This window comes from Urocitellus parryii, chromosome 2 (assembly GCF_045843805.1).
Source record: "Urocitellus parryii isolate mUroPar1 chromosome 2, mUroPar1.hap1, whole genome shotgun sequence".
In the NCBI taxonomy this organism is placed as follows: domain Eukaryota; kingdom Metazoa; phylum Chordata; class Mammalia; order Rodentia; family Sciuridae; genus Urocitellus; species Urocitellus parryii.
The window spans coordinates 168,829,376-168,857,144 of NC_135532.1; the positions used below are offsets into that span (position 1 = coordinate 168,829,376).

Consider the following 27,769-nt stretch of genomic DNA (forward strand, 5'->3'; position numbering starts at 1 on the left):
CTTTTTTTGCATTACAATTCTTAATACATCTTTATAACACAAATGGAAGGTTTTTATTTCATTGTCTATTCTGAAGCTTAATGTCACTGAGTATGGTGTTCTTGACTGGAGCCCATGTTCTTTCAGAGTTTGGAATATATAATTCCAAGACCTCCCAGCTTTAGGGGTCTGAGTTTAAAAATCAACTGAGATCTGTATTGGTTTCCCTTTAAATGTGGCCTGCTGCTTTTCTCTGGCAGCCTTTGAAATTCTATAATCTGTATGTTAGGCATTTTTATAATAAGTTCTTGTGTGGGTCTGTTGTAGTTTTGTATATTTAGGGGTTCTGTATGCCTCCTGTACCTGATTTTCTGATTTTTCTTAAGGCTTGGGAAATTTTTATTGAAAAAAAAAACTGTGCATTCCTTTGGTTTAACTCTGAGCTTTCATCTACCCAATAAGTCTTAAGTTTAGTCTTTTCATTTTATCCATCTTGGAATTTTATTCATAGTCTCTTAACATTTTTTATCCTCTTAACAACTCTATTTTCAAGATTATATACTTTGTCTTCATTGTTTCAAACTCTGTCTTCCATGTGGTCTTTTCTGTTGGTGATGCTTTCCAATTAATTTTTAATTTGTTTTTCTGATTCCTTCATTTAGAGGATTTTGGACTGATTCTTCTTCAGGATCTCTATCTCCTTATTAAAGTGATTTTTTTTCATTCTGTATTTTCATTCTGATTTAATTTCTTTCTTCATCATTTACCTCATAGATCTGTTTAATTCTGAACTTTCTGAATTCCATCCCTGACATTTTCTAAACTGTAGTATCAGTTTTTTGTTGTTTAGGATTGTTTGTTCCTTTACTTTTCCTTGTTGTTTGTATGTTTACCCATATATCTGGATGGATATGGTGCTATAAAGTTTCTATCTTATGAGTTTATAATACTTTCTATGTTACTAGTACCTTACAGATTGGGAGGGAGCCCAATGATAGCTTTAATCTATGCAGACAATACATAGCAATAGACCAGGTCTTTAGTTCTTATTTTCATATTTAATGTTAATTGGTACAATATGTAGAAATAGTATAATCAGAAATTTCAATCAGTAAAAACAGTAAATAATCATGAATTATGTTTGGTATAAAATTAAACAATAGGTATTATCTATGATTTCTGCCTTATTAATTATTGCTGTGACATTGATGGTAGGGGCAGATATTATATATGTCAATTAGTATTATGAGGTATTAAGGATAGAGTTGAGTATGAGGAAAGAAGAAATAGGAGGGTAGAAAAGTATTTGCAATTTCAAAATGTGCATAGGGCAGATGCTTTGATAACATCTTGATAACATCTACAGGATTTGTACCTGTAGCCTTCATGGGGAGGAAGTAAGTAACTCTCAGAGGTGTGGGCCAACTGGAAATAAAAATTTGGAAAAGTAGGCTAGGGCTGTGGCTCAGTGGTAGAGTGCTCACCTGGCACATGTGAGGCACTGGTTTTGATCCTCAGCACCACATAAAAAATAAAATAAAGGTATTGTGTTCACCTACAACAACAAAAAAAAAACATTAAAATTTTTTTTAAAAAAACTCTGGGAAATTATTATTGAGAAATAAACACAAAGGACAAGAAATATATTGAAAGCAGTGACTTGACAGGTGGGAAAGACCTGATGAATCTGATTCTAACAAAGGGAAAAGCCCATGAATTCTTTATTTATAGCAAAACACACCAAAGGAATTTATTGTAACATGGGGTTCTTCAAGGTAAACAAGAAGGGAGAAGCTGTTGGGCGGGGGGGGGGGGAATTGGCTGGGTTGGAGGCTTATCACTTGCACAGTAATTCTTCCTCCAGGCAGCTGGCATCTCAAAGCTGTTTAGGCACACTGGTATCTCTTTTACCCAAGGCTAACAGGCATCTAAATTCAAAACTATCGAACTCATAAATTCCACACCAGGCATAGAATCTGCCCCATTAACAGTGACCACCTGCAAGTGAGCATGTCTTTCAGCACAGTTGTACCAAAAGAAATTCAGAAGGGCAGTCTACCTATCCAAGGCTATGGAATTCAAAGCAATAATTTATTTGCCGCTCCTCACAAGGATTTGTTGTCAATGTGAAAGGGGAAGAAAAAATCTAGCACATAAATGAGGAGAGAGGGGGGCTGGGGTTGTGGCTCAGTGGTAGAGCCCTCAACTCGCACATGCAAAGCCTTGGATTCCATCATCAGTACTACCTATAAATACATACATACATACATACATACATACATAAAATAAAGTTATTGTGTGCAACTACAAAGAAAATGTGGCATATATGCACAATGGAATTAAAAAAATGACTTTAAAGGAGGAGAGAGGGAATGGAATTGAGTGTCAGCAATAGAAAAAAGAGGAGGAGACAAGGGACATAGAGTAGTGGTAAAGATAATACAAAACAAAATCATAATATGCTAATCAAAACCCCTATCCCTATGTTCAGTCCTCAGCATCACGGGGCTGGGTGGGGGCAGGGGGACCTAACCCTCAAAATACAGAGCATAGGAAAATAATACCTTCAAAAAATAAATAAACAAATAAAAGTTTTTAAAAGGCTAGAAATAAGGAGAGAGAAACACACGTATAGAAATCCTTGAATCAATCAGTACACATTCAAATAAAACAAAAACACAATATAGAAAACCAAAACAAAAAGTAAAACAAAATAAGCAACAACAAAAAGGAAAAAATATCGGTGAAATGTTAAGAAATTAAGGAGTAATTTCCACTATGGTGGACGAAATAGTCAATGAAAATATGTGTTCACTATCTGTGCCCAACTGATTTTCTTTTAGTTTCGTCTTGAGGTATGAACTAAGAGTGGGAATATGGGCCATGAGTTGTGAGTCCTTTCTTTTTTATTGTGTTGCTCACCAAATTTAATGTTGGGGTTTAAGACTTCCCAATTTCCCTTCTTAGAAGATTAGTGTTGGCAGGCCAGGCTCTCGGCTGTGTGACAAAACCACTGGCTGGGGCAAGTCATCCTGGCAGTGGATTGGCTCACAGTGCATAATAACACAAATGCATATTCACATGCCACTGGTAAATGTATTGCTGCTCTGTTTACCTTTTAATCAGCATGACAAACAGAATTATACCATGCAATAATTATGAAGTAAAAAGTTATAATCCAATTTTTGAACTGAAAAAAATAGTGTTAAATAATTGTGCTGTGGCAATTATGCAGTGAAGTATAGTAAAATACACCTTCAAGTGATTAAAATACCTCCTTAGAAGAACTGTTTTAATTAAATCAGGAAATTCTGGTAATGAACTAATTAAATGGTGTTTGTCTTTTAATAAGTGGGACAACATGCAAAAATTGAGAAAAAAAAATTGTGAATAAGTGTATTTCCTTATGTCTATTAGAGTAGAAAAATGTTAAATATATGAAGTTAATTTTAGTTTTTCTCTAAGAAAATAATTTGGAGCATAATAATAACAATTTTATTTGAGAAAGGGTATCTATATAGAGAAGATTTTGTAGCTATTAAAATGTGGATTTTCTTGACCTCTGTGCTCCTTGCATACTAAAACGATTCTGTGTCATTCTGCTATACAAATAGAAGATCAAGTTAAACAGCAGATTGGGTAGTAATTACTTACCTGACAAGGTGTTCTTACAGGTCATCCTTATTTTTTGTAGTTAATATTCAAGGTTATTATACTAAGTCATTCTATCCAACGTAAAGGCAAACCTTTCCTGATTAACATACCATAACTCTTAACCTCCTCTACCCTAGACAATATTTTTCAGTAAACTTATACTTAATTTAAAGGACAAAAATATTCATGACTATTTTTATTTTTATTTTTTGTCTCTTAGAGTTGCCTTTGGAAACTGCAATGGGTTGGCTGTGGTGGATTTTATACAGAAGACAGTTCTGTTAAGCATGGGGACCATTGACCTTTATAGATCAAGTGACCTATATCAGAGACAACCACGTTCTCCTCGAAAGAACAAGCAGATCATTGCAGGTAGGAAAGAAAACAAGCTGGGTTATGAACTTGATTTGTACACCATTTTTTTCAGATTGCTTATCTTTTGTGATGTTATTCAAATGCTTTATAAAATGAACCAACATGATTTATACTACCATGTAATACAATGTGTTGGGCAGAAATACAGTGAGAATCTTTGAAAGGGCAAGGGAGGTATATAAAGTTTAATTTGCTTTTTAGGTTAGGAAGCATTTCAAGTTTCTTAGGTTAAGTTCCTAAGAAATAAGAGAAAATAAGAAGCTGCTAAATTTTGAAATGCTGTGAAAATCAAGTTCTTTAGTTGAAAAAGCTGGCCAAGCGTGGTGGCACATGCCTGTAATCCCAGCAGCTCAGGCAAATTAGACAGGAGGATCACAAGTTCAAAGACAGCCTCCGCAATTTAGTGAGGCACTAAGCGACTCGGTGAGTCCCTCTTTATAAATTAAAAATATATCAGTACTCAGGCTGGGGTTGTGGCTTGGTGGTGGAGTGCTCACCTGGCATGCTTAGGGCACTGGGTTCGATCCTCAGCACCACATAAATATAAAATAAAGATATTGTGTCCACTTAAAACTAGAAAATAAATGTTTTAAAAAATATATCAATACCCCCCCCAAAAAAAAAGAAGCTGCGGTCAACTTACTTGTAATATATTTTGCCCCTTTTAACATGATAATTTACAGTAGTGGTAGAGTGCTGGATAGTGTGTTTGCCTAGCATGCACGAGACCCTGGTATGATCCCCAACACAACAAACACACATATAAAAGGTAACTTAAGGTCATTCACTTCTTTTAATATTTTAAAATAACTCTATATTATAGCTGTGACCTTTTCCTGATGGATGATGACTGTGTTGGAAATATTTTAACAAGCACAGTAAATATTATTCATTAACATTTTTAAATGCTATGAAAGATAGCATCTTTCTTGACAAGACAAATTGGCCTATTCAACTATAAAAAGAAAGAACTCTGTGGTAATTAGATTATATTGCCATAGTTTGATATCCTAAATTATCAAAATTTATTGGAATTTCGGTATATATCCAAATAGTTGGCTTTATAGACATTGCTGAAATTTTGTGTATTTTTTTGTCCGTTGATGTCGTCTAGTTGGTAGAAATTAGGGAAATGGTTTGCAGATAAAAATGCTTCTATAGAATTATGTGTTTAGACAATTATTTTAAATTTTCTACTTTTCTTTATTTAAAATAACCAATAGGATATCAAAGCTTTAATTTTAAAAAAAAAATCCATGAAAAGAATATTAGGGGCTGCGGTTGTGGCTCAGCAGTAGAGCACTCGCCTAGCACATCTAGGGCACTGGGTTTGATCCTCAGCACCACATAAAAATAAATAAATAAAGGCATTGTGTCCAACTACAACTAAAAAAAATAAACATTTTTTAAAAAAGAATATCTTACAATAAAAATTTAAAATCTTACACTTTATTTTCCAAATAACAGGTATGTCAAAACCTTTGAGTGTGATAAAAGAATTTTCCTTTTAGACTAAAAAATTTGATTTTTAAAAAATTTCTCCTTTATTAGCCTTTTGATAAACTTCACTGCTTTCTAAATTATTAGCTTAGACCATTTTCAGGGACACAAAATTATCTTTTAAACCTGAGGCATTTTTGTTAGGAATTCAACTGTTATCAATATTTTAGGACTGCTAGAAAGAAAAACAAAATAAAAGAAATTGTGTGTATGTACCATAAGAGTCTCTCAATAGTGGGAAAGAGAAAGTTGATTTATGAAAGTTAAAATCTTTTAGAGCAAGAAGGTTTGAAGGGCTAGTAGCTGCTGTTTGCAGTGCTGAAAGCACCATTTCAAGTCATAAAAGCTGTGGACCCTTTGATAGCATCTAAGATACTTGCTTTCTGGAAGTGCTGGGTGTATATGGTGGGCTGAAAAAGTGAATATTATGACAAAGGAAAATTATAATTTAAACTTCTTGAGCATCGATAATTATTATTATAGCTTAGAAATTCTGATGACTTTAGAATATGGAAAACTGTGATGAAGCTGTAAACTTGGTTTTTATTTTAGTTTACAAAATTAATATACTGAGCTGGGCATGGTGGCACATGTCTGTAATCCCAGAAACTCTGGAGGCTGCAACAGGAGGATGGCAAGTTTGAGGCTAGCCTTTGCAACTTAGCAAGACCCTGTCTCAAAAAAACAAAAAGGGATGGCGATATAGCTCATATGTAGATTATCCCTGGGTTTGATCCCTAGTACTGAAAAACAAAATGAATACTCTGAGTACTCATATTATAAAAATAAAAATTAAAAACTAAAATCCCTAAGCTTTCTTTTTAATTGCAGAAGCATTAAAGACAATCATTTTGATATTAATGAAGTAAGTTATACATATTATTACAAGCCAAGTATGTATACTATGCAAAAACATTTAAGAAAAATATGCCATAAATTTTTTGTAAGACATTTGATAAAATAAAATTGCTACAGCATCCTCATCATTCATCTATCACCTCTTACTTTCTAATTGATTTTTTAAATATCTCCTTTCTGATTTGATTACATGATTTTGCTGCAATTTCTTCATCTTGGCTGTTCTAGATTCTGGTATGATATCACTTCCTTTCACTTTAGACTATTCTTCTTTCTTTCCCCTGCCTGCTGCTGATGCTGGTGTTCTGGCATGTTCCAAAGACAACTTTTGCATGCGTGGCCTGTCTAACTTTTATCCTGATTTAACGAAACGGATCCGTACTTCTTATCAGAGTAAGTTCTAAAAAGGTTAGACAAATAGCATTTTTGAGTCACAGTGCTTGAATAAAATCCGTACATTGGTGCTCAATAATGTGTTTTTTAAAAACACATTCAGCATGCATGTAAATTTTTGTTTTGTTATTGAAGTGCAACCTGATAATTTTAATAAAAATTATTATGTAAATATTTCAAATCATTATTGTCATGTACCCATTTATTCTTATCCTTTGTTTAAGTGCTTATTTCAAACCATACAGTCTATGTCTTATTAGTCCAAAAGTCGTTATTTTCTGTTTTGAGGACGGAGAGTAATGGTGTCCTGATATAATAAATCTAATATGCCATATCAATAATAATTTAATGTTTTCTTATTTTGGAAGCCTTGTGCTTTGGCCATTTTACTACATTATTCTAACAATAATGTAGTGCCACAATATTTGCTTGTAGTTTTTAGAGATAACTAGGCATTCCTAATTTCTAATGCTTTTTATTAAGATAGAATACCAAAATGTACATTCCTGTAGTGATTTTAGGTATCAACCTGTGAAATAGAGAAATTAAAGTCCAACAAATAAAAGAGTGTATGTTAACATTTCTTATAGTAGCAAATTAAGATTTGAAGATGGCACTAAAAACTAGTGCAGAAAGCATAGGGACCGAGGGTATCTGTCACTGGAAATGCAAATGATACTAATGATGTTACAGGTAAATATTTATTGACATGAAAAAAATGTTTACCTTATGTTAATCAATATGTTATATAACCTGAATTTTTTCAGGCCTCAACATGTTTATAAAAACTAATACATTCACATTAGTTGTAAAACCTAAAACTTTACTGATTTGTGGCCTTAGATTAAGGAAGTTATTCCTTTGAAATCCTTTGAATTTTTCTAAAAGTGCCCAGATGGTGATTTATATTCCCTAGTTTTATACTCTAGTAGCACACCTTTTTTTTTTATTATTTCCCACTGTCTCTGTTCCTGGGACCTGTGTAAAAAACAAGGAGCAAGTATTGACCTGCTCCTAAAACAGAAACTTATTAAATACTATGATATTTCTTCACATATGAAAATTTTATGAAATTTTAGTTTCCATAATAAAGTTTTATGGGAGCCTACTCATACTCATTCATTTACATGTTTTCAGTGGCTGCTTTCACACTACAATGGCAGAAAAGAGTAATTTCAACAAAAACCACATGGCCTACAGGCCTAAAATATTTACTATTTACACAGAAACTTTTCTGATTTCTGTTCTATACCATTCTTTGACATCAGTCCCTTAAAACCACTCAGAGGGTTTCTATCTAAAACCTTTCCTGTATATATTCCCCACAACTTCTGAATCCCAGGTTAGCCTTGTGAAGATAGAATCCCCCTATTTTGTATGTATATACACAGATATAGAAAATTTTCTAGAATATTAGCTCGAATCTTAGAAATTTCTTCTTTTAGTTTACTCTATTTTCTCATATAAATATGTGGTGCTTTTATGGTAAGAAGAAATTGGGGTTGATAATAAGGAGCAAAAGTAGGCTCTAGTTCACGAGAATTCCATAGTATCAACAGTGATATAAAGATTAAAAAAGGTTTTTGAGAAATATTTAATAAGTTTATATTCCCTTCAGAATAAAACAATCAACATTCTTAAACCTTCATTAAAGGTCCTTTAAAATATAATTCTTACCTATATCTTTAAATGGATTTTCTACCACTCTCCTGTAGCAATACCCCACTGAAATAGGCAGAATTAATATTGTCAAAATGGCCATATTACCAAAAGTATTATATAGGTTTAATGCAATTCCTATTAAAATCCCAGTGCCATTCTTCATAGATATAGAAAAACCAGTCAAGAAATTCATTTGGAAAAATAAGAGACCCAAACTAACCAAAGCAGTCCTCAGCAAGAAAAGTAAAGCAGGGGACATCACAATACCAGGCCTTAAATTATATTATAGAGCCACAATAACAAAAACAGCATGGTATTGGTACCAAAACAGATATGTAGATGAATGGTACAGAATAGAGGACACAGAAAAAAACACATAAAATAGTTATCTCATATTAGACAAAGATTCCAAAAACATACATTGGAGAAAAGAGAGCACCTTCAGCTGTTGATGCTGGGAAAACTGGAAATCCATATGTAGCAAAATGAAATTAAACTCCTATCTCTCACCCTGCACAAAACTCAAAGTGGATCAAGGACTAGACCAGAGACCTTGTGCCTAACAGAAGAAAACGTAGGCCAAAATCTCTACTATGTTGGCTTAGGAAATGATTTCCTTAACAAGGCCTTTAAAGCACAAGAAGGAAAATCAATAATCAATAAATGGTAAGGAATCAAACTAAAAAGCTTCACAGAAAAGGAAACAATAACATGAAGAGAGAGCCTCCAGAATGGGAGAGAATCTTTATCACATTCACCTCAAATACAGCATTAATCTCCAGGTTATATAAAGAACTCAGAAAACTTAAAGCCAGAAAAATGAATAATCCAATCAATAAATAGGTTAAGGGACTGTACAGTCACTTCACATAAAAAGAAAGATAATAAATCAACAAATATATGTAAAATTTTTCAACATCTCTAACAATTAGAGAAATGCAAATAAAAACTAGATTTCATCTTACTTCAGTCAGAATGGCAACTATCAAGAATGCAAGCAACAAAAAGTGTTGATGAGGATGTAGGGGAAAAGGTATACTCATACATTGCTGGTGGGATTGCAAATTGGTGAAACCACTATGGAAAGCAGTATGGAGATTCCTCAGAAAACTTGGAATAGAATTACCATTTGACTGAGTTATCCCACTCAGAGCTTAAAATGAGCATACTATAGTGAGGCAGCCACATCAATGTTTATAGCAGCACAATTCACAATAGCTAAACTATGGAACCAACCTGGGTGCCTGTCAACACATGAATGGATAAAGAATTGTGGTATATATACACAATGGAATATTACTCAGCCTTAAAGAAGAATGGAATTATGGCATTTGCCAGTAAATGGACAGAACAGGAGAATATCATGCTAAGCGAATAAGCCAATCCCAAAGAACCAAAGGCTGAATGTTTTCTCTGATATGTGGATACTAATTCACAACAAGGCAGAGAAGCTCAGAAAGTATAGAGATATTTTGGATTAGACAGAGGGGAGTGAAAGGAGGGGAGGGGGTATGGGTGTAGGAAGGATAGTAACATGAATTGGACGTTATTACCCTATGTGAACATATGATTATGTGACCAGTATAACTCTATATCATGTACAACCAGAATAATAAGAAGTTATACTCCATTTATGTATGATGTATCAGAGTACATTCTACTGTCATGTGTAACTAGTTAGTACAAAAATTTTAAAAAATACTTCACTCAAGTCAAGTGTATCTTACTACTCTTATGATTTATTCATAACATCTCTCTGGAAATGCCCTGCTCAAATTTCACTTTCGATAATGAACCTTTCCTGCTACCATCAAAGCCCTGTTCTGCCAGTTCCTTTGCTTAAATTCCTACAGTGATTGCAGTGTACAGGTTTGTACACAGTAGTGTCTGCACCATTTCAATTCATGATTGTATGGCTTTACCTTTCCAAATGCATGACAAGAATATGAATGTATCAGTTAAATTTTTAATTTAAATGATAAAGAATTTTATTTTTTGTATTATTTATGAACAAATCATGAGCTCAATGAGTAAATGATGATGATTGTAGGATACAGCATGGCAGCAGGCTCTTTTCTCTCACAGGAATAGCCGGGCAATTTTTTAAATTTTATAAATAAAAGAACAATTTCTTTCACTACTAGATTCACAAGAATTTTGCAAAAGCAATCATTATTTCTTGTAACTGGAGACTTAACATGTCAAAGTAGAAGTAAAATCGAGTCTAAGAAACAAAGAGATCCTCTGTATTTTACCAGTAGTCTCCATGGACACTCAGATAAGCCCTATGACTTGAAATCAGATAGTGCAGTCTTCTTTTGATGATTAACAGTATATATTGTGACAAAGGTCTGATTTTTAATGACTCAATGGTAATATCCTGAATTTGCTTTTAAAAATAAATTTTACGGAGCTGGGGTTGTGGCTCAGTGGTAGTGTGCTTCCCTAGCATGTGTGAAACACTGGGTTCGATTCTCAGCATCATATACAAATAAATAAAATAAAGGTCCATCAACAACTAAAAATATTTTAAAAATAAAAAAAATTATAAAAATATGGTTTGAAATTTAAATGTTGGCTAATATAATATGATTACATCTGTATATTCTCAATACTTTTAAGTAGGGACAGTGAAGCCTTTTCAGGAATTGTTTCCTGAGTTTCAGAAAAGTGTAGCTGCATTGTCCCTATTTGGAGAGACAGAACCCACTTCAAATGAGAGTTCATTCTATTCTGAGATCGTGTTAGGCAATTTGATTCAGTGTTATATTATTTAATGGTCATCATAACCCTTTGAGGCAGATGGATATCACTGGTAGATTTGTCTACCAATGAGAAAACTGAAGTTGAAAGAGATGAAACTAGTTCCTTAAAGTCATTCAGAATAAATGAGAAACAAACTACACCTAATATTAATGTGAATCCATATGATTTTCCACTGTATGATCATATGTCTATGAGTGCCTCTTAACGTTTTAGGCACATTGAAAACCAAATCCATTATTCTATAATTAGTAACCACTTTTTCCCCCTATTTTAACTACTGTGAATGAAACAACATATTCAAAAATGAAACAATTTGAAGTTGTTTTGACATATTTAAAATGAGATTGAATACAATGACCTTTAAAGTTTCCTTATTTTTCTTTAAAAACTATAATTTTATTCCACTTCACTCTATTATGTTGATTTTGCTCTTGTGATGTCACATTTCTATTTTGAACCTGTTACTTCATTTCTGGAGAAACATCTTTTGATGATCACCCATCAATTAGGTCAGGCTCCAAGAGGCTAGGCTGCCTTCCCTAAGTCATTAAATTATCATCTGCAAATCTTTAACATCCCAAAATAATAGTTATATAGCTGAGAAGAAGTTTCTAGATTTTATAGATTATACATATTGTGAAATGCCTTGGAAAGAGTGACAGATATATGGACAGAAGATTTAGATCAAATTCTACTTTTTCTATTTATTATATTTGGAATCTTAAAGGAAGATATTGAATCACAACGTTTTTCTTCCCAAATATAAATAAAGTAAAAATCATAATCCTTCTCTCTCCTGGAGAGTTGAACTTTTCTGGATTAATATTTATAAAAAGCACTTCTATAGATAATAGGTATTCTTTATTGTTACAATGTATGATGAAACAAAGCCAGAGTGGAGTTAAATAACCTTTCCAGTGTCTAACCAAGTATGGAAGCTTAAAGCTAAAACTCAGTTTGTTGCCCCAATGGATGGTGCCCTATTTATTTAACAGAAATTTCGATAAACAAGAATTGACTGAGTCAGTTGAGTCAAAGGAAGTTTGAAAACTAGGATTAATGTAGAAGATTGTCAGAAAAATTTGCTTGTGCATCAGTTTTCAGTTATGCAACAGAGGATCTTTTGGAGAGCCTCAGGCTTATTCATTGATATTTTCCCTCTTTCACTTCATGGTTTTCAATTTGTGGAAATATAGCAGGTCCTAAAAACACAAACCAAAATAATAAAGGGAAAAAATAATGAGAAATATTAAATAAATAATATAAATAATACAAAATAAATAGAGAAGGTCAAGAATGGAAGAAAAGAAAAATAATAAGAAAAGGAGTGTCTTAAAGGGAAAAATTTCAAAGATTATTTATTGAAGAGTTACTGTGTCAAACATTTTTCTGGGCATTAAGTACAGAATGATGAGTAAACAATTACATATTTTCCTTCCATTTATTACAGACAATATACAGATAAATAAATACATAGATATACTATTATAATTGTAAAATGGTAGTAATGCTATGATAGAGAAGAATGAATGTTGTCAAGGGAAACCCCTTCTAAGGAGGAAACACTGAAGTAAAGCTTTATAAGATAAGAAAAAACTAGTCAAAGCTTTGTACTGTTTGAAAAGAAACTAGTACTTCACCCATGCTTACAATGACTTTACATTTTCAAAGAAGTTTGTTTGAAAAAAGATCAAGATAGCATAATTATTTTAAACATTAAAGATTGGTGTTGATAATCAGAAAAACAAAGAAATTAGAATAAAAGGGGATATAATATTGATTCCATTCATGGAAAATTCAAGGAAATGAGACTAATACATTGTGATAGAAAGCAGATCAATGGTTGCCTAGGGATGTGAAGGGACACTTATAGGGAGGGCAGAAAGAAGGGGTTACAAAATAGCACACAAAATTCTTAGATATGATGGATGTGTTTTTTATCTTGATTATACAGATCGTTTTCTAGGTATATAAATATCATCAGTTATCAAATTATATATTTTATGGATATATCAATTAAATCTCAATGAAGCTTTTTTTAAAAGCACTAGCTTTATGAAAAACAAGGATCATTACATTCCAGGCATATAGAACAGCTTATAAGTAGGTTCTAAGGTGGTAAAGGATTTAACTATCATCTAAAAATAGAAAAAAGGCCAGAGAGATTAGGAGTATGGTGTGTGAAAGGGAAAATAAGATGATGTAGAGATGAGCAGTGACCAGATAATGCAAACTCCTGCAGCAGTTATAAGAAATTCTCTCTTGCTTTAAGCAAGAGAGTTATATGCTTCATTTGTGTTCTAAAAATAGTATGTACACTGCTGAGTGAAGAAAATATGGGTCCATAAAAGATCATACAAGTTAGAAACTCAGTATTGCACTACAGACAAGAAATGAGCATATTCTTGACTACGGTAAGAGAATTGTTATTAAAGAGAAAGGGTAATTTCAAGGATAACAGCATTTACAGAGCTACTATTACGAATCAGTGTAAGAAATAAGAAAGTGGAATTAATGATTATTCCCAGATTTTGACTTTAGCTACTGATCATGTCATGATATTATTTACAAAGACAATGAAGCTTGAGATGGGGGGAGCTTTACTAGGAAGCACAGAGTCAATATTAGACATGTTAAATTTTGGTATCTCTGTAACATGTTCATGTGGAGAAGTCAAGTGTATAGTTTAACAACTATGAATATCAGATGATAAGAGTTCTAGGCAATAATTTGAGTCTCATTATATACATGGTATTTAATGGGAATAAATAAAATAACCTAGATGAGGAGGAAAGGGGTTGGAGATTGTGGATAGAAACATCAGAAATTTCAACATTTAAATTCAAGAAGAAGAGAACTTCTCAAGGAGAAGAGATAATTTGAGGAGAGACTATTTCTAGAAGTGGTTAGCTACATGAAAAGTTACACTTAAGTAGAATAAGCTCAGAAATGTGACTGATGGGTGAACCTGTGGTGGTTACTAGTAACCCTTCAAAAAGACAGTTTTAGTTTTAGAAAAGTAGTGAGATGGAGGCCAGAATAATATTAGATTGAAGAGGGGCAGGTGAGGAAATAGCACAAGTAAATATCTCTTTCAAAGCACTTGGTTATAAAGGAATACAGAAAAATCGGCCAGTACCTACATTGAAATAAGGTATCAAAAGGAGGAGGTGGAGCCGGGCATGGTGACTCATGCCTGTAATCCCAGTGACTCAGGAGGCTGAGACAGAGAACTGCAGGTTCAAAGCCAACCTCAGCAACAACAAGGTGCTAAACAACTCTGAGACCCTATCTCTAAGAAAAATACAAAATAAGGCTGTGGTTGAATGCCCCTGAGTTTAAAAAAAAAAAAAAAAAAAAAGGTGGAGGCATGTTGATGTTTTTTATTTTAAATTTTAGCAGGAAGAGAATATTTTTAATTTACATGAATATGGAATGATCAAAAAAGAGAAAGGGAGAGAGATTGAATTGTGCTAAGGAAGAGAGGGGATTATAAAAGGAGCAAAATCTTAAGTTGAGAGGGGTTGGGAATCATCAGCATATGTAATAGGAGACATTAAATAGGACATTTTTAGGAGATTTAAATAGGAGATTTTTCTCAATTACTAAAGAAAGATAAAATAAAGAAGAGAGTTACAGAAAATAAAATGGATAAATTGAAAAGTGTATGATTTGTTTGAAATATGAAACAAGTGATTATTACATCTGATTTTCAGTTCTATATTTTAGTAGGCTTTATATATATATATATATATATGTATGTTAGTGTCCATCTACTATATATAGTAGATGGACACTATACCTTTATTTTATTTTTATGTGGTGCTGAGGATTGAACCCTGTGCCTCACATGTGCTAGGAAAGCACTCCACCAACTGAGCTACAGCCCCAGCCCCACCTCCTTTTTTTTTTAGATTTGGTTTTACAGTGTAAATTTTCTTATACCAAAGCTTTATATTGAAAAGCAACTACACTGAATTATAATTAGTAGAAAAAATATAAGGTTCGATCTTCAAATTTACAAAAAGAAACTAAGAAATACAAATAAGGGAAATAATTGCTCAGTAGTATGTGTTAGCTTTCTATAGTTTAGTTAGCAGTAATATCATTGAGAGTAAACCAAATAAAATAGGCCAATAAAACCTAAAGCAGTAATGTTCCACAAAATATGACACTATCTCCTAGAGGACATTTGGCAATGCATACAGACACTTGATTGTTACAACTGAGGAGGAGGGATATTTTACTGGAATCTACATCTACCATGTATTGCTGCAACAAAATATTATCTGGCTACATTTTCAATCAAATTTAAAACATTCAGAGAAAATTGTTTAACTGGTGAATACTATTTGGTAAGAAAATCCTTAAAAGGGTAGACTGTTCATGTGGATGCATGTATTGACATATTGGTTATAAGTCTCCTTAAAAATACTGATTTTATTTAGAATTAACAATTCAATATTTAAATTCCCAATTATCAATTGAGGCATATGTATACATTCTTAAATTTTTAAAATAAAAGTTGATATAATTCACTGTAGCTAAGGGAATTATGTCTTCCATTGTTATTTACCATACAATTTCTGTATCTGTTCTAACCAGAATTCATTATATATTTTCCAGTGAATCACTATACAAAACCTTTCAAGTTTAATAGCTAATATGCTTTTCTTTACTCAGATGTCAGTTATAACTTTGTTCACATGATCTCAGGAAAACTTAATCACTTAATGCTTAGTATATTATTAAGAAGACACAATTAGGGCTGGGGTTGTAGCTCAGTAGTAGAGTGTTCACCTGGCATGAAGGCACTGGGTTCGATCCTCAGCACCACATAAAAATAAAATAAGAGTATTATGTCCATCTACAACTAAAAAAATGTTTTTAAAAAATTATTATTAAAAAAGACACAATTATTTAGCATGTCTACTGAACACTTTAATAAACTACTAGTGTTAGTAATGGATTAACTATTTTCCATTCCTCTGATTCCTCATGTCTTCAAACCTACTTTCCCAGTTGTTTTAGTCAGTTTTTTCATCATTCTGACTAAAAGACCTGACAAGAAAAATGTAAAGGAGGAAAAGTTTATTTGGGCTCACATTTTCAGAGATTCAGTCCACTGTTGACCAATTCTGGGACCAAGGTGAGGCAGAACATCATGGTGGAAGGGTATGGCAGAGAAAAGCACCTTAGGATATGGTTAACAGGGTGCAAAGCAGTTACTCCACTCACCAGGGACAAGCATAAACCCAAAGTCTTGTCCCCAGTGGCCTACTCCTCTAGCTGCACCCATCTTTCTACAGTTAATCCATATCAGTTGATTAACCCATTGACTAGGTAGACCTAATAATCCAATCATTTCACCTCTGAAAATTTCTGCATTGTCTCACACATGATCCTTTGGGGATACCTCATTCCACCCATGGCCCTCAAAAGCTCCTGTCCATCTCATGGTACAAAATACATATAGTTCATTTTAAGAGTCCCTATGTGTCTTAATAGTTCCATTATTACCCAAAATTCCAAGACCAAAGTTTTCTGAAATTCAAGGTAAACTCACAGGTGTTTTCACTGTAAATATCAAAAACACATCACATATATCTATGTATGATGGCACAGAGTAAACATTTCCACCCCACAAGTAAGATATAGGGGCTTAGAATGGAAGGATGGGGCAAAAAAAGGCTGATATTCAACTGGGAAAACAAATCCAGTAGCTCCACATCTAGTAAATGGGGCACATGTCATGGCATCATGATGTCCTCTCACAAGGGCTTATATACCTCTGCCATATGACTTTAATAGTTGCAGCCCCATGTGGCCTCTCCTTTGGTTTGTTTCTTCTCAATTCCTGCAGCTTTCCTACGCAGACATCTCACATCACTGGTTCTCTTAATTTCAGGGGTCTCCATTGCAGATTTGGCTTTCTTCTCACATCTTTATGCATCATACCCTCAAAGGCAGACTGCAGGGACTCTGACACCGCTACACTTCCTGGTCTCCCAGGCCTTCCTTTGAAATCTGGGGAGAAGCCTTCATGACCTCTCAACTCCAATATCCTGCATTTCTATATATGAAGTAAAACTTTATGGTTGATACCAAGGTGTGCTGCCATCTTGAGAAGTAACCAAGCTCCCAGGGATTATGGCTGCAGCAGCCTCTGAGTATCTTGGGGGTTGAGCATATGAAACAAGTTCCTAGGTCCTCTTATGCAAGCAGGTTGCCCCTATGGTCTATTTTCAAAGGAATTTGTACTTTTATAACTGTAAGCCTGAGATGGATGTGGTCTTGCCAATTATGAGATGCCCTCAAGCCACCTGTCCTATTCTTTCTGGGTAAAGTAATTAGCATTTCTTTAGTGGCTATAATCTTTTTAACAGCTTCCTTAGGCACAGTTTTACTTGCACTTTTCTGACCAAATTGCAAGTTTTCAAAAATATTTCTGCTCCTTATTATCATAGTAAGCTTGGCTAAAAGCTGCTCATAATATCCATGCCACAATCTGAATACTGTGCTCCCTTGAAATTTCTTCCACCAGATTAATTAGCCCATGACCTTTAAATTCAGCTTCAAAGAAAGTCTCAGGATATGGGGAAAATGTAGATAACGTATTTGCTAGCATGTAACACAAATGCCTCTAACACAATTTCCAGTAGAGTCATCCTCCTCTGAAACCTCATGGGCCCTGTCTTTTCTGTCCACAGTTCTATCACCATTTTGGTCTTCGGAGCTCCCACCAGATCACCTATTAAACTCCACTTACAATGTTCTAAAGCCTTTTCACTTTACAAATCTAAACTTTTCAAAATCCCTTCTCCACCCCACTAGAAAGCACCAAAGGATTCTGAATCATATGGACTGGTTAGTTACAGCCATGGTCCCACTCTCAGTACCAGTTTCTGTTTTAATCATCTTTTTCATCTCTTTGAAAAAAGACCTGACATCCTTAAAATGTAGAGGAGGAAAAGTTTAATGTGGTTCATGGGTTCAGAGGCTCAGTCCCTAGTCAGCCAACTGCCTAGCTCTGGGCCCAAGGTGAAACAGAACATTATGGTAGAAAGGTATGGGGGAGAAAAACAGGTCAGGACAGTGCAACAAGGAAGTAGAGTGATGGCTCTACTCATCAGGGGGAAAATACAAACCCCAAAGTCATACCTCCAGTGGACCTACTTCCTCCAGTCACACCCTGCCTGCCTATAATCATCACCTAGTTGATCCATAATCTAATCATTTCATCTCTGAGACTTCTTGCACCTGTCACATATGAGCTTTTGGGGGACACCTCTATACCATGACAACAGTATTTCCAAGATTGCAAATATACCTGAACAAGGAGCTTTCGATTTCCCGACAGGATGTTGAAAGAAGTGCTAGCAACAGTAATAAAATTCTGTGATATTAATTTTAAAAATAAAATTATACTTTCTTATAGAGCTATTGAAGAGTGTTAGACTCAAAGATGCCTTATTAACCAAATGCTAGAGAGGGAAGAATTATTCATAAATGAGAAGGAAGCTGCAGATGTCTCCATACCTGGGGAAAGGAGTGGCCCTTCCCTAGATGGATAAACTGCAAAGAATTTAAAAAAAATTGTAAGATTATTTTCTGGACTGGCCTATGGATTATAATTTGAAAGAGCTCTAAATTCAAAAACCAGTTGTTCAAGTTCACAGTTTACTGTTACCAAAGCCTTACACTCCTGAAATTCTTGTGACAAAGTGGCAATGCAGGTGGGACTGTGAAATCAGAGAATTTCATGCAATATTAATGGACTTGCCTTTCTGATATTATTATATAATTTAACCAAAATATTAATTAAAACTCTCTAAAGCAATATCCCAGCCCTTTCTCTGCACAAATACTGAGATCAGCAGTTAGCACGTTGGCAAAACGTGAGTGGAATTTCAAGTGTTAACTTTAAAAGCAAAGAAAAATCTTTTTCCTGTAATTTTTTCTTGAGCCCTCATATTTCTCTGATTATCCTTTCTTATTTTAATTGTACAGATTAATGCATTACAGTGTGGTAAGTCAACATGTAAACAGTTTGTAAAAACAAAGAGAAATATTCTTGGACTAATTTGAAATTAAAAAAACTTAATCTAATTAAAGTTGCAACTTAATTCCATCTTAGTTCAATGCCTTATAAAAATTGAATTACACTTCACTTAAGTTACTTACCAAAGAAATTAACAAAAAAAAAGGATAAACACATATTTAGGGAAACTTCAGTTTCTAGCACTGTTTTATATATAGCGTGCTATCAGAAAATAAAAAAACACACAAAGAAGCATGACACATAATTGGAGAAAGAAAGCCAATTTAAAGAGACTCATAGGTGACACAAATTAAAATAAGCAGTCAAGAACTTTTAAAGAACTATTATAAGAAAAAATAGGAAAAGTGAATTAAAGTGGGTAAATATGTTTGGGAATTTCAGGAGAAAAACAAACTCTGAAAAGAATCAAACAAATTACAGAACTGAAAAATACATGTGAAATCAAAAGATCACTGCTCTGATGATATGTTGAATCAGATCAATAGCAATGATCCAAAGAAACGTATTTTAGAAAGTTAACAAAAAGGAAGCAGGCATTAGTAACTGTGTTTGCATGTTTTTGAGATTCGATGAAAAACATCAACTGAAAGACATGGAGGCTCAGAAAATCCCAACAGAGGAAAATAAAATAAAAATGCAAGAACTCATAGTCAAATCACTGAAACCAACATAAAAGAAAATGTTAAAATCAACAGAGAAATATACTTACCACCTACAGGATAACAATGATGTGATTAATGAATTACTTCTCACCAGAAATAATTAAAGCCAAAGACAACACAAAAACTGAAAAAATTATCAGTACAGAATTCTATATCTAGCAAAAATGTCATTCAAATATGAAGATACATGAATTTGTCTTTAGTAGGCCTACAGTATAAGAAGTGGTAAAGAAGTTTTTAGAAGCCAAAGGAAAATAATCACAGATTGAGACTTGGAAATACAGTAAGAATGAAGCACACTGGAAAGAATAAATATTTTGTTAAATATGAAACATTATTTTATCTTAAATTCTTTAAAAGTACATTTATTTTATAAATATTGTATATTATAGGGTTTATAATGAGTAAAAGTAAAATGTATGACAAAAACACAAATCATGAGTAGCATGTAAACAGTATATATAATGTCTTAAATTTCTTTTATCCTAAGAGAAGTGGTGTAAAAATAATTAAAGGTAGACTGTGATTAACTATTATTCTTATTATAACGCATAGAAAAGTCACTAGAAAAATAAAATAGAAGACTGGAGCTAAAAAAGTCAATGAGAAGACAAAATAGAATACTAAAATTATTTTCTCAAAAGATGGAAATGAGGCATGGGGGTTGGGGGAGAACATAAAGAACAAATTGAAAACAAATAAAAATATATGGATACAAAACTAACACAAAGATTATATTAAGTGTTACTAGAATAAACTTTACAAAGAAAAATGCAGAGATTATGAGACAAGATTAAATAGGAATCCAACTACAAGCTATTTATATGAGATGCACTTTAAATATAGAAACCCAAATAGATTGAAAGTACAAGAATTTCATTAAAAAACTAACCATAAGAAAGTATATTTGGGGGGCTGGGGATGTGGCTCAAGCGGTAGCGTGCTCACCTGGCATGTGTGGGGCACTGGGTTTGATCCTCAGCACCACATAAAAATAAAGATGTTCTGTCCTCTGAAAATAAAAAATAAATATTTAAAAATTCTCTCCCTCCACCCCTCCCTCCACATACCTCCCTCCCCCACCCCCTCTCTCTCTCAAAAAGAAAGAAAGAAAGTAGATTTGGCTATGTTAAAATGAAGTGGATTTTGAGGCAGTGAGATAGAGAAGTAGTTAAAAATTTTTAAAGACTATCAGAAAGATATTAAAACTCTTTTACTTGTAGATAGTCAACAAAAATATTAAAAATACATAAAGAAAAATTGTTAAAACTACCATTGAAATCAAGAAATCTACAATCATTTTGGGGAATTCATCATTTCCCCTTAGTAACTGATAGTATAAGTAAATGAAAATTCTTCAGGATATAAGCAACATAAGGAACTCTCTTGACCAAGTTAACCTATCACGCATAAATAGATACCTGTGCTATTAAATTTAAAATATTTTAAAATTATATTTTAATTATATCTTTAATATTACTAATATTTAATAAATAGTAGGATCTTTAATTAATATTAATGTATTTGATTAATATTATTAATTATATCTTTTCAAGTAGATATATAGCTTTTTATAATGATACACTGAACCATACAATAAGATATAGTGAATTACAGATAATTGAAATGAAGCAAAATTTGCTATCTGACTACAAAAGAAATTGAATTAGATATTGATCCTTATTGGAAATTCTGAACACGTTTTTATTATTTTTGTTCATATTAGTGCATTACAGTTGTGCATAACAATGGAATACATTGTTACATATTTGTAACAATGTACATGTACAGAATATAACAATATAATTTAACCAGTATCATTTTCACAGTATTTCCCCTTTCCCTCCCCTATTCCCTTCAACTAGTCCCTTTGGTCTATCTGCATTGATTTCTCTTTGATTTTCATGAGATAACCCCTAACTTTCTTTGTCTTTTTCATCTCTAACTTTCACATATGAGAGAAATCATATGATCCTTGACTTTTTGATTTTGACTTATTTTGCTTAACGTAATGTCCTCATGTTCCATTCATTTTCCTGAAAATGACATGGTTTCATTCTTATGGCTGAATAAAATGCCATTGTGTATGCATACCACACTTTATTTAGCCATTCATCCTAGGTGGATTCCATAGTTTTTCTGTTGTGAATTGTGCTGCTGTGAACATGGGTATGCATATATCGCTATAGAATGATGACTTTAATTATTTAGGATCAATGCCGAGGAGTGGTATTAACAGTGGTATAGCTGGGTAATATGGTAATTCCATTCCTAGTTTTTTGGGGAAATTCCATACTGATTTTGATAATGGTTGACTAATTTACAATTCCACCAACAGTGTAAAAGTGTTCCTTTTTTCTCCACATCCTCTCCAGCATTCATCATTGTTTGTATCATTAATAGCTGCCATTCTAAAGTGAATCAGATGAAATCTCAGTATAGTTTTGATTTATATTTCCCTATTTGATAACAATATTTGTTTTAGTCAGCCTTTTCACTGCTGTGAACAAAAATCTAAATAAGAACAAACAGAAGAGGAAAAGTTTATTTGAGGGCCCACAGTTTTAGAGGCTTAGTTCATAGATGGCCAACTCCACCCCTCAGGGCTGGAGGTGAGTCAGAACATAGTGGCAGAGAAAAGCCAAGGGGACATGACACTAAGAATCAGAGAGCAAGCTCCACTCATCAAAAATAAAATATATACCGCAAGGCATGCCCCCAGTGATCTACATTTTCCACCCACCCCTCCCCGCCTAGAGGTACAACCCAATTAATCCCTATCATAGGACTAATGCACTCATTAGGTTTAGGTGCTCATAATAAAATCATTTATTTCCCCTCTAAATTTTCTTACATTGTCTTACACATGAGTTTTGGGAGCATATCTCCCATATAAACCATACCATTGTTGAACATTTGTTCATGTAATTGTTGGCCATTTATATTTCTTCTTTTGAGATGTATTTGGTTCATTTGCCCATCTTTTTGTGTGTGTGCATGTACGTTTGTGTGCATGTGTGTGTTTTGAGTTCTTTATATATTATGGATATTAATTCTCTGTCAGAATGATATCTAGCAAAGATTTTCTCCCATTCTCTAGGTTCTCTTTTCACATTCTTAATGGTTTCCCATGCTGTATAGAAGCTTTATAATTTTATGCCATCTCATTTAATTAACTGCTGGCATTATTTCTTGAGCTTTAGGTGTCCTATTGAGAAAGTCATTGCCTGTGTCTATATACTAGAATGTTGCCCCTACATTTTCTTCTAGGAGTTCCATAGTTTCTTGTCTAATTCTTAGGTCTTTGATTCACTTTGAGTTGACTCTGTACAGGGTGAGAGATAAGGGTCTAGTCTCATTCTTCTGCATAGGGATTACCTGTTTCCTCCATTTGTTGAGAAGGTTGTCTTTTCTACAATATATGGTTTTGGCATCTTTCTCCAGGATCGGATAATTGTATCTTTGTGGGTTTGTCTTTCTGTCTTCTATTCTGAGATAATTTTTTTAAAATAACTTATGGCTTAAAAAAGAAATGACCAAAGACATTTTAATGTATTTTTGACCTGAGTGAAAGTATGAACAAAACACGTGTGTGTGTGTGTGTGTGTGTGTGTGTGTGTATAGTGCTGCTAAAGCAGTCTTTGAATAAAAATGAAAACCATGGATGGTTATTTTGGAAACCCATAATCTAAACTTCCTTCTTAAGTTGCTAAGAAAAAAAAGAGCAAAGAAACACAACATAAATGAAAGGAAATTATAAAGGTCAGAAATCAATGAAGTAGAAGACAAATAATACTATATATCAACAAAACAATATGATACTTCAAAAGCACTAATAAAGTCTAAAAACCCTGAGACTGACTCCAGAAAAAAAAATAATGTATGATCAAATGAAATGAAAAAGGGAACATCACTATGGATTATACAAACACTAAAATTTACAAAGTAATGTTATGAACAACTGTGTGCCTAGAAACTGACATTTAGATGAATTTTAAGAGATTCTTTGAAAGACAAAACCTACCAAAGCTGACATAAAACACCTTGGAAAATATAAATAACAGTCTTTTAAATTTTTTAAATTCAAAATTAAATACTTCCCTCAAGAAAACTTTAAGCCTCAAATGGTTCCATAGATTAACCCTATGAGACATTTAATGTGAAGCCTTTTAGGGACCAGAAAAAAGCCATCAAAATGTTGATGACTAAAATTGATACAGCAAAGTGTAAGAAAACTACAGACCAGACCCATTCATGAACATAGATATATAATTATACATAAAATAACTAGTAAATGGAATATGGCACATAAATATAAGAAATATAAACATTATAAACAAGCTAGATTTATCCCAGGAATGCTAATTTAACATTTAAAAATCAATCAATGTAAAATGATTGATAAATAGAATTTAAAGGAAAAAATATGATCATCTCAATGTAAAAAAATTGGACAAAATTTAACACTTATTTATGACAAAAAATCTTCCACAAACTAGGAACAAGAAGGACATTCCTCAATTGAATAAATCCTATTCATGAAAAAATAAATAGCATCATACTTTGTTGTAACATATTAAATATTTCCCCCCCTAAAATCATAAATAAAGGAAGGATATCAACTCTCATCATTATTCAGCTTTTTACTTCATAACCTAGTAAGGGCAAAAGCAAGGTAAAAAAAATAATATACCTAAAAATAAGTGCTATTATGGTATATATAGAAAAACTAAAGGAATCTATAAGAAAGCTGCAAAATAAAAAGTGAATTCAGTAAGATTGAAGAAAACATGTCAGTATGTAAAAATCAGTCTTATTTCTATAAAATGATAGTAAACAATTAGGAAATAAATTATAATCCCAGCTATTCATGATATTGAGATGGGAGGATCACATTTGCAAGGCCAGTCTGGAAACTTAGTGGGACCTTGACTTAAAATGAAATTTAAAAAACCGCTTGAGATAGCTCAGTGATCTCATGCTTGCCTACAATTTGTGAGAGCCTGGATTCAATCCCAGCATGACAAAAGAAAACCAAGATAATACATAGAGGATAGTCTTCTAAATGATATGGTCCCATTCCCCCAGAGAATAAGAAGAAAAAGAAAGCATAACTGATGAAAACTATATTAAAAACAATCATGTAGTTTCTGGAAATATTTTAGTTTATACAGCAAATGAAGAAACATATTCAAAAAAGTCTACTGAAACTTGGTAAAAACAAGAATTTGGGACATGATAATAGAAGAATTTAAAAATCCCATGTATAAGACTGCCATACTGAAATCTACAAAATATTGCAGAAGAAAATATTTTCAAAATCATTCATATGGGAGATAATACCATATTTATGGGTTGAAAGACTCAATTTTGAAAAAAAATACATATGTGTGTGTATGTGTGTTAAGATAAAACAGATGACAGATAGATATAAAACATGAGGGTTAAGTTACATTATCACAAGAGACCTTTTCATCTCCAAATTCTATTTGTTTTTGCAACTACAGCAAATGTATCGGTATAAATTGAATAAGGAGTATATAGGAAGGAATATGAACAAAGACAATTTTAGTTATTCGCAGTAGCTCTCAAATGTTCAAATGTTTCTGATTAAAGGGACTTCTATTCAATCAGAAACTCTGTGTACTTATTTACAAAGAAAAAGAATATTAGACTTTCCAAAAAGAATAAGAAAACTATGATGAAGGATATTTTAAATGCCATAGGAATGTGTATTTATAGAATTTAAAAACATTTATTAAACTTTTGTACTCATCCTTGTATTTTTCAGAAAAGTCATAAAATAGAAAGTAAGAAATACTGGAAATATGAATGTAGTGCTTGTTATAAAAATGACATTGATGTAATTGAAGAAATCAGTATGTAATATATATAGCACAACATTTTTATAAATAAATACAAAACTTTAAATCTGTAGCATCTCTTTAAATATTTTTTAAAGGCCAATAACCTGTTCTCCTGAAATAAAGGATCTTATTATGACTTTTAAAACCCTGTTTCTCATTTTTTTTCTCTGATGAAATTGGATCATTTATTAAAGTATAAAAATAATAAAGAAAATTTGCATCTTTCCACCATCCATTTTTAATTTTCCTTTGTTGATCAGCTATAGCTCCTGTTTTTCTTGTATCACTTCTTTAAATAAATTTTCACAATACTTTATATAAAAGACATGGTAATGTGGTTTTTCACAGGAAAGGGGACCTTTTTAGACTTTACTAAGGAATAAGGATTACCTATACAGTACTATCAAAATTTATATATATATCTCTCTCTCTTTTCCTTGTATTTTCAGGTTTAACTGAGTTGAATGATAGTCCAGTTCCACTGGAACTTGAGCGTTGCAAGTCTCCCACTTCAGGTAACCAAGAGTGGTATTTTTCAAGTTTGTGTTAATTCACTTCAGTAATCTGTTGCTTTATTTTGACAATTGTTGTAGTTTAAAATTTTTAATTCATGGTTTTAGTAGTTATAATTCAGTTTCTAAAATGGAACCATCAGCAAATTTGATTCTAAATATCAAATTAAAATAAATGTCTTCAAAAATATTCTTGGCCCCAAATAGAATTAAGGTCAGACTTATGAATGTAATAATTTTAAAGATATTTTAATGGAAAGTTAGTATGTAGATATATTAATAATGCTTAATAAGTGTCAAATAAAATGGATAATGTACAGTAACATTGTAGTTTTTGTCTAGAGTTGATTTAATAAGAAATATACATAATAGGTGCAGAAGCAAATGATACCATTCCTCAGAACTACCATTTTTAACATGTATATCTAATTACAAAAATAATACAATATGGTATTGAATAAAACATCAAGTAAAGTGAACATCCATTAAAAATATATTTTAAAATATGAGGATAAAGATTCTTGGGAATATATACATACACTGTATGTGTGTGTGTGTGTGTGTGTGTGTGTGTGTGTTTTCTGATTACTTGATCTGTACCTGTCAAGGATAAAGAATAGGTAATTTGGTCTATTTTGTTCTCAACACATCCCCCTTGCCCTTCCCTTCTCCCTCCATGTCCATTCCCTTCCTCTACTTTATTGGTCTCTCTTCTATTTTCATGACATTCCTTTTTTCTCTCAACTTTTGTATATGAGAGAAAACATTCAAAACTTGACTTTTTGGCTTATTTCATTTAGCATGATGTTCTCCAGTTCCATCCACTTACCAGCAAGTGACAAAATTTCATTCTTCTTTATGACTGTTTAAAACTCCACTGTGTGTGTGTGTGTGTATGTATGTGTGTGTGTATATATATATATATATATATATATATATATATATATATATATATATATATATATAGCACATTTTTTATACCCATTCTTCTGACAGGCATCTGGGCTGGTTTTCTAATTCCTATTGTGAGTTGCACTGATATAAACTTTGATGAGCCTCTATCACTATATATGCTGATTTTAGTTCATTTGAATAAATACCAAGAAGTACTAAATCTGAGTCACGTGTGGTTCCATTTCTTGTCTAAATTGTAGCCCCACAAACAATGCATGAGTATACCTCAAACGTTTCCCAAATCCTTGCCAGCAATTATTGTTATTTGTTTTCTGGATTATTGCCATTCTAACTGGAATGAGATGAAATCTCAGTACAGTTTTGATTTGTATTTTGCTGATTGCTAGGGATGCCGAACATTTTTCATATATTCACATATGGCCATTTATGTTTTTTCTTTCAAGCAGTTTTCTGTTTAGTTCTTTTGTCCATTTATAATTAGGATTTGGGGGTTTTCTGTTGTTTGTTTTGTTTAGTTTTCATGTTAAGTTTTGAGTTCTATATATATATTCTGCCTATTAATCC

At 32.7% G+C, this 27,769-nt stretch overlaps 1 protein-coding gene across 1 annotated transcript in view; it reads left to right on the forward strand.

The window, feature by feature from the left end:
• Stxbp5l (syntaxin binding protein 5L) overlaps window positions 1-27,769 on the forward strand; it is a 326,221-nt gene that overhangs the window by 236,445 nt on the left and 62,007 nt on the right. The window contains exons 19-21 of the mRNA XM_026395287.2: window positions 3,854-4,005; window positions 6,688-6,759; window positions 26,228-26,293. Coding sequence (XP_026251072.1) covers window positions 3,854-4,005; window positions 6,688-6,759; window positions 26,228-26,293 — 290 coding nt within the window. The remainder of the gene's footprint in view (window positions 1-3,853; window positions 4,006-6,687; window positions 6,760-26,227; window positions 26,294-27,769) is intronic.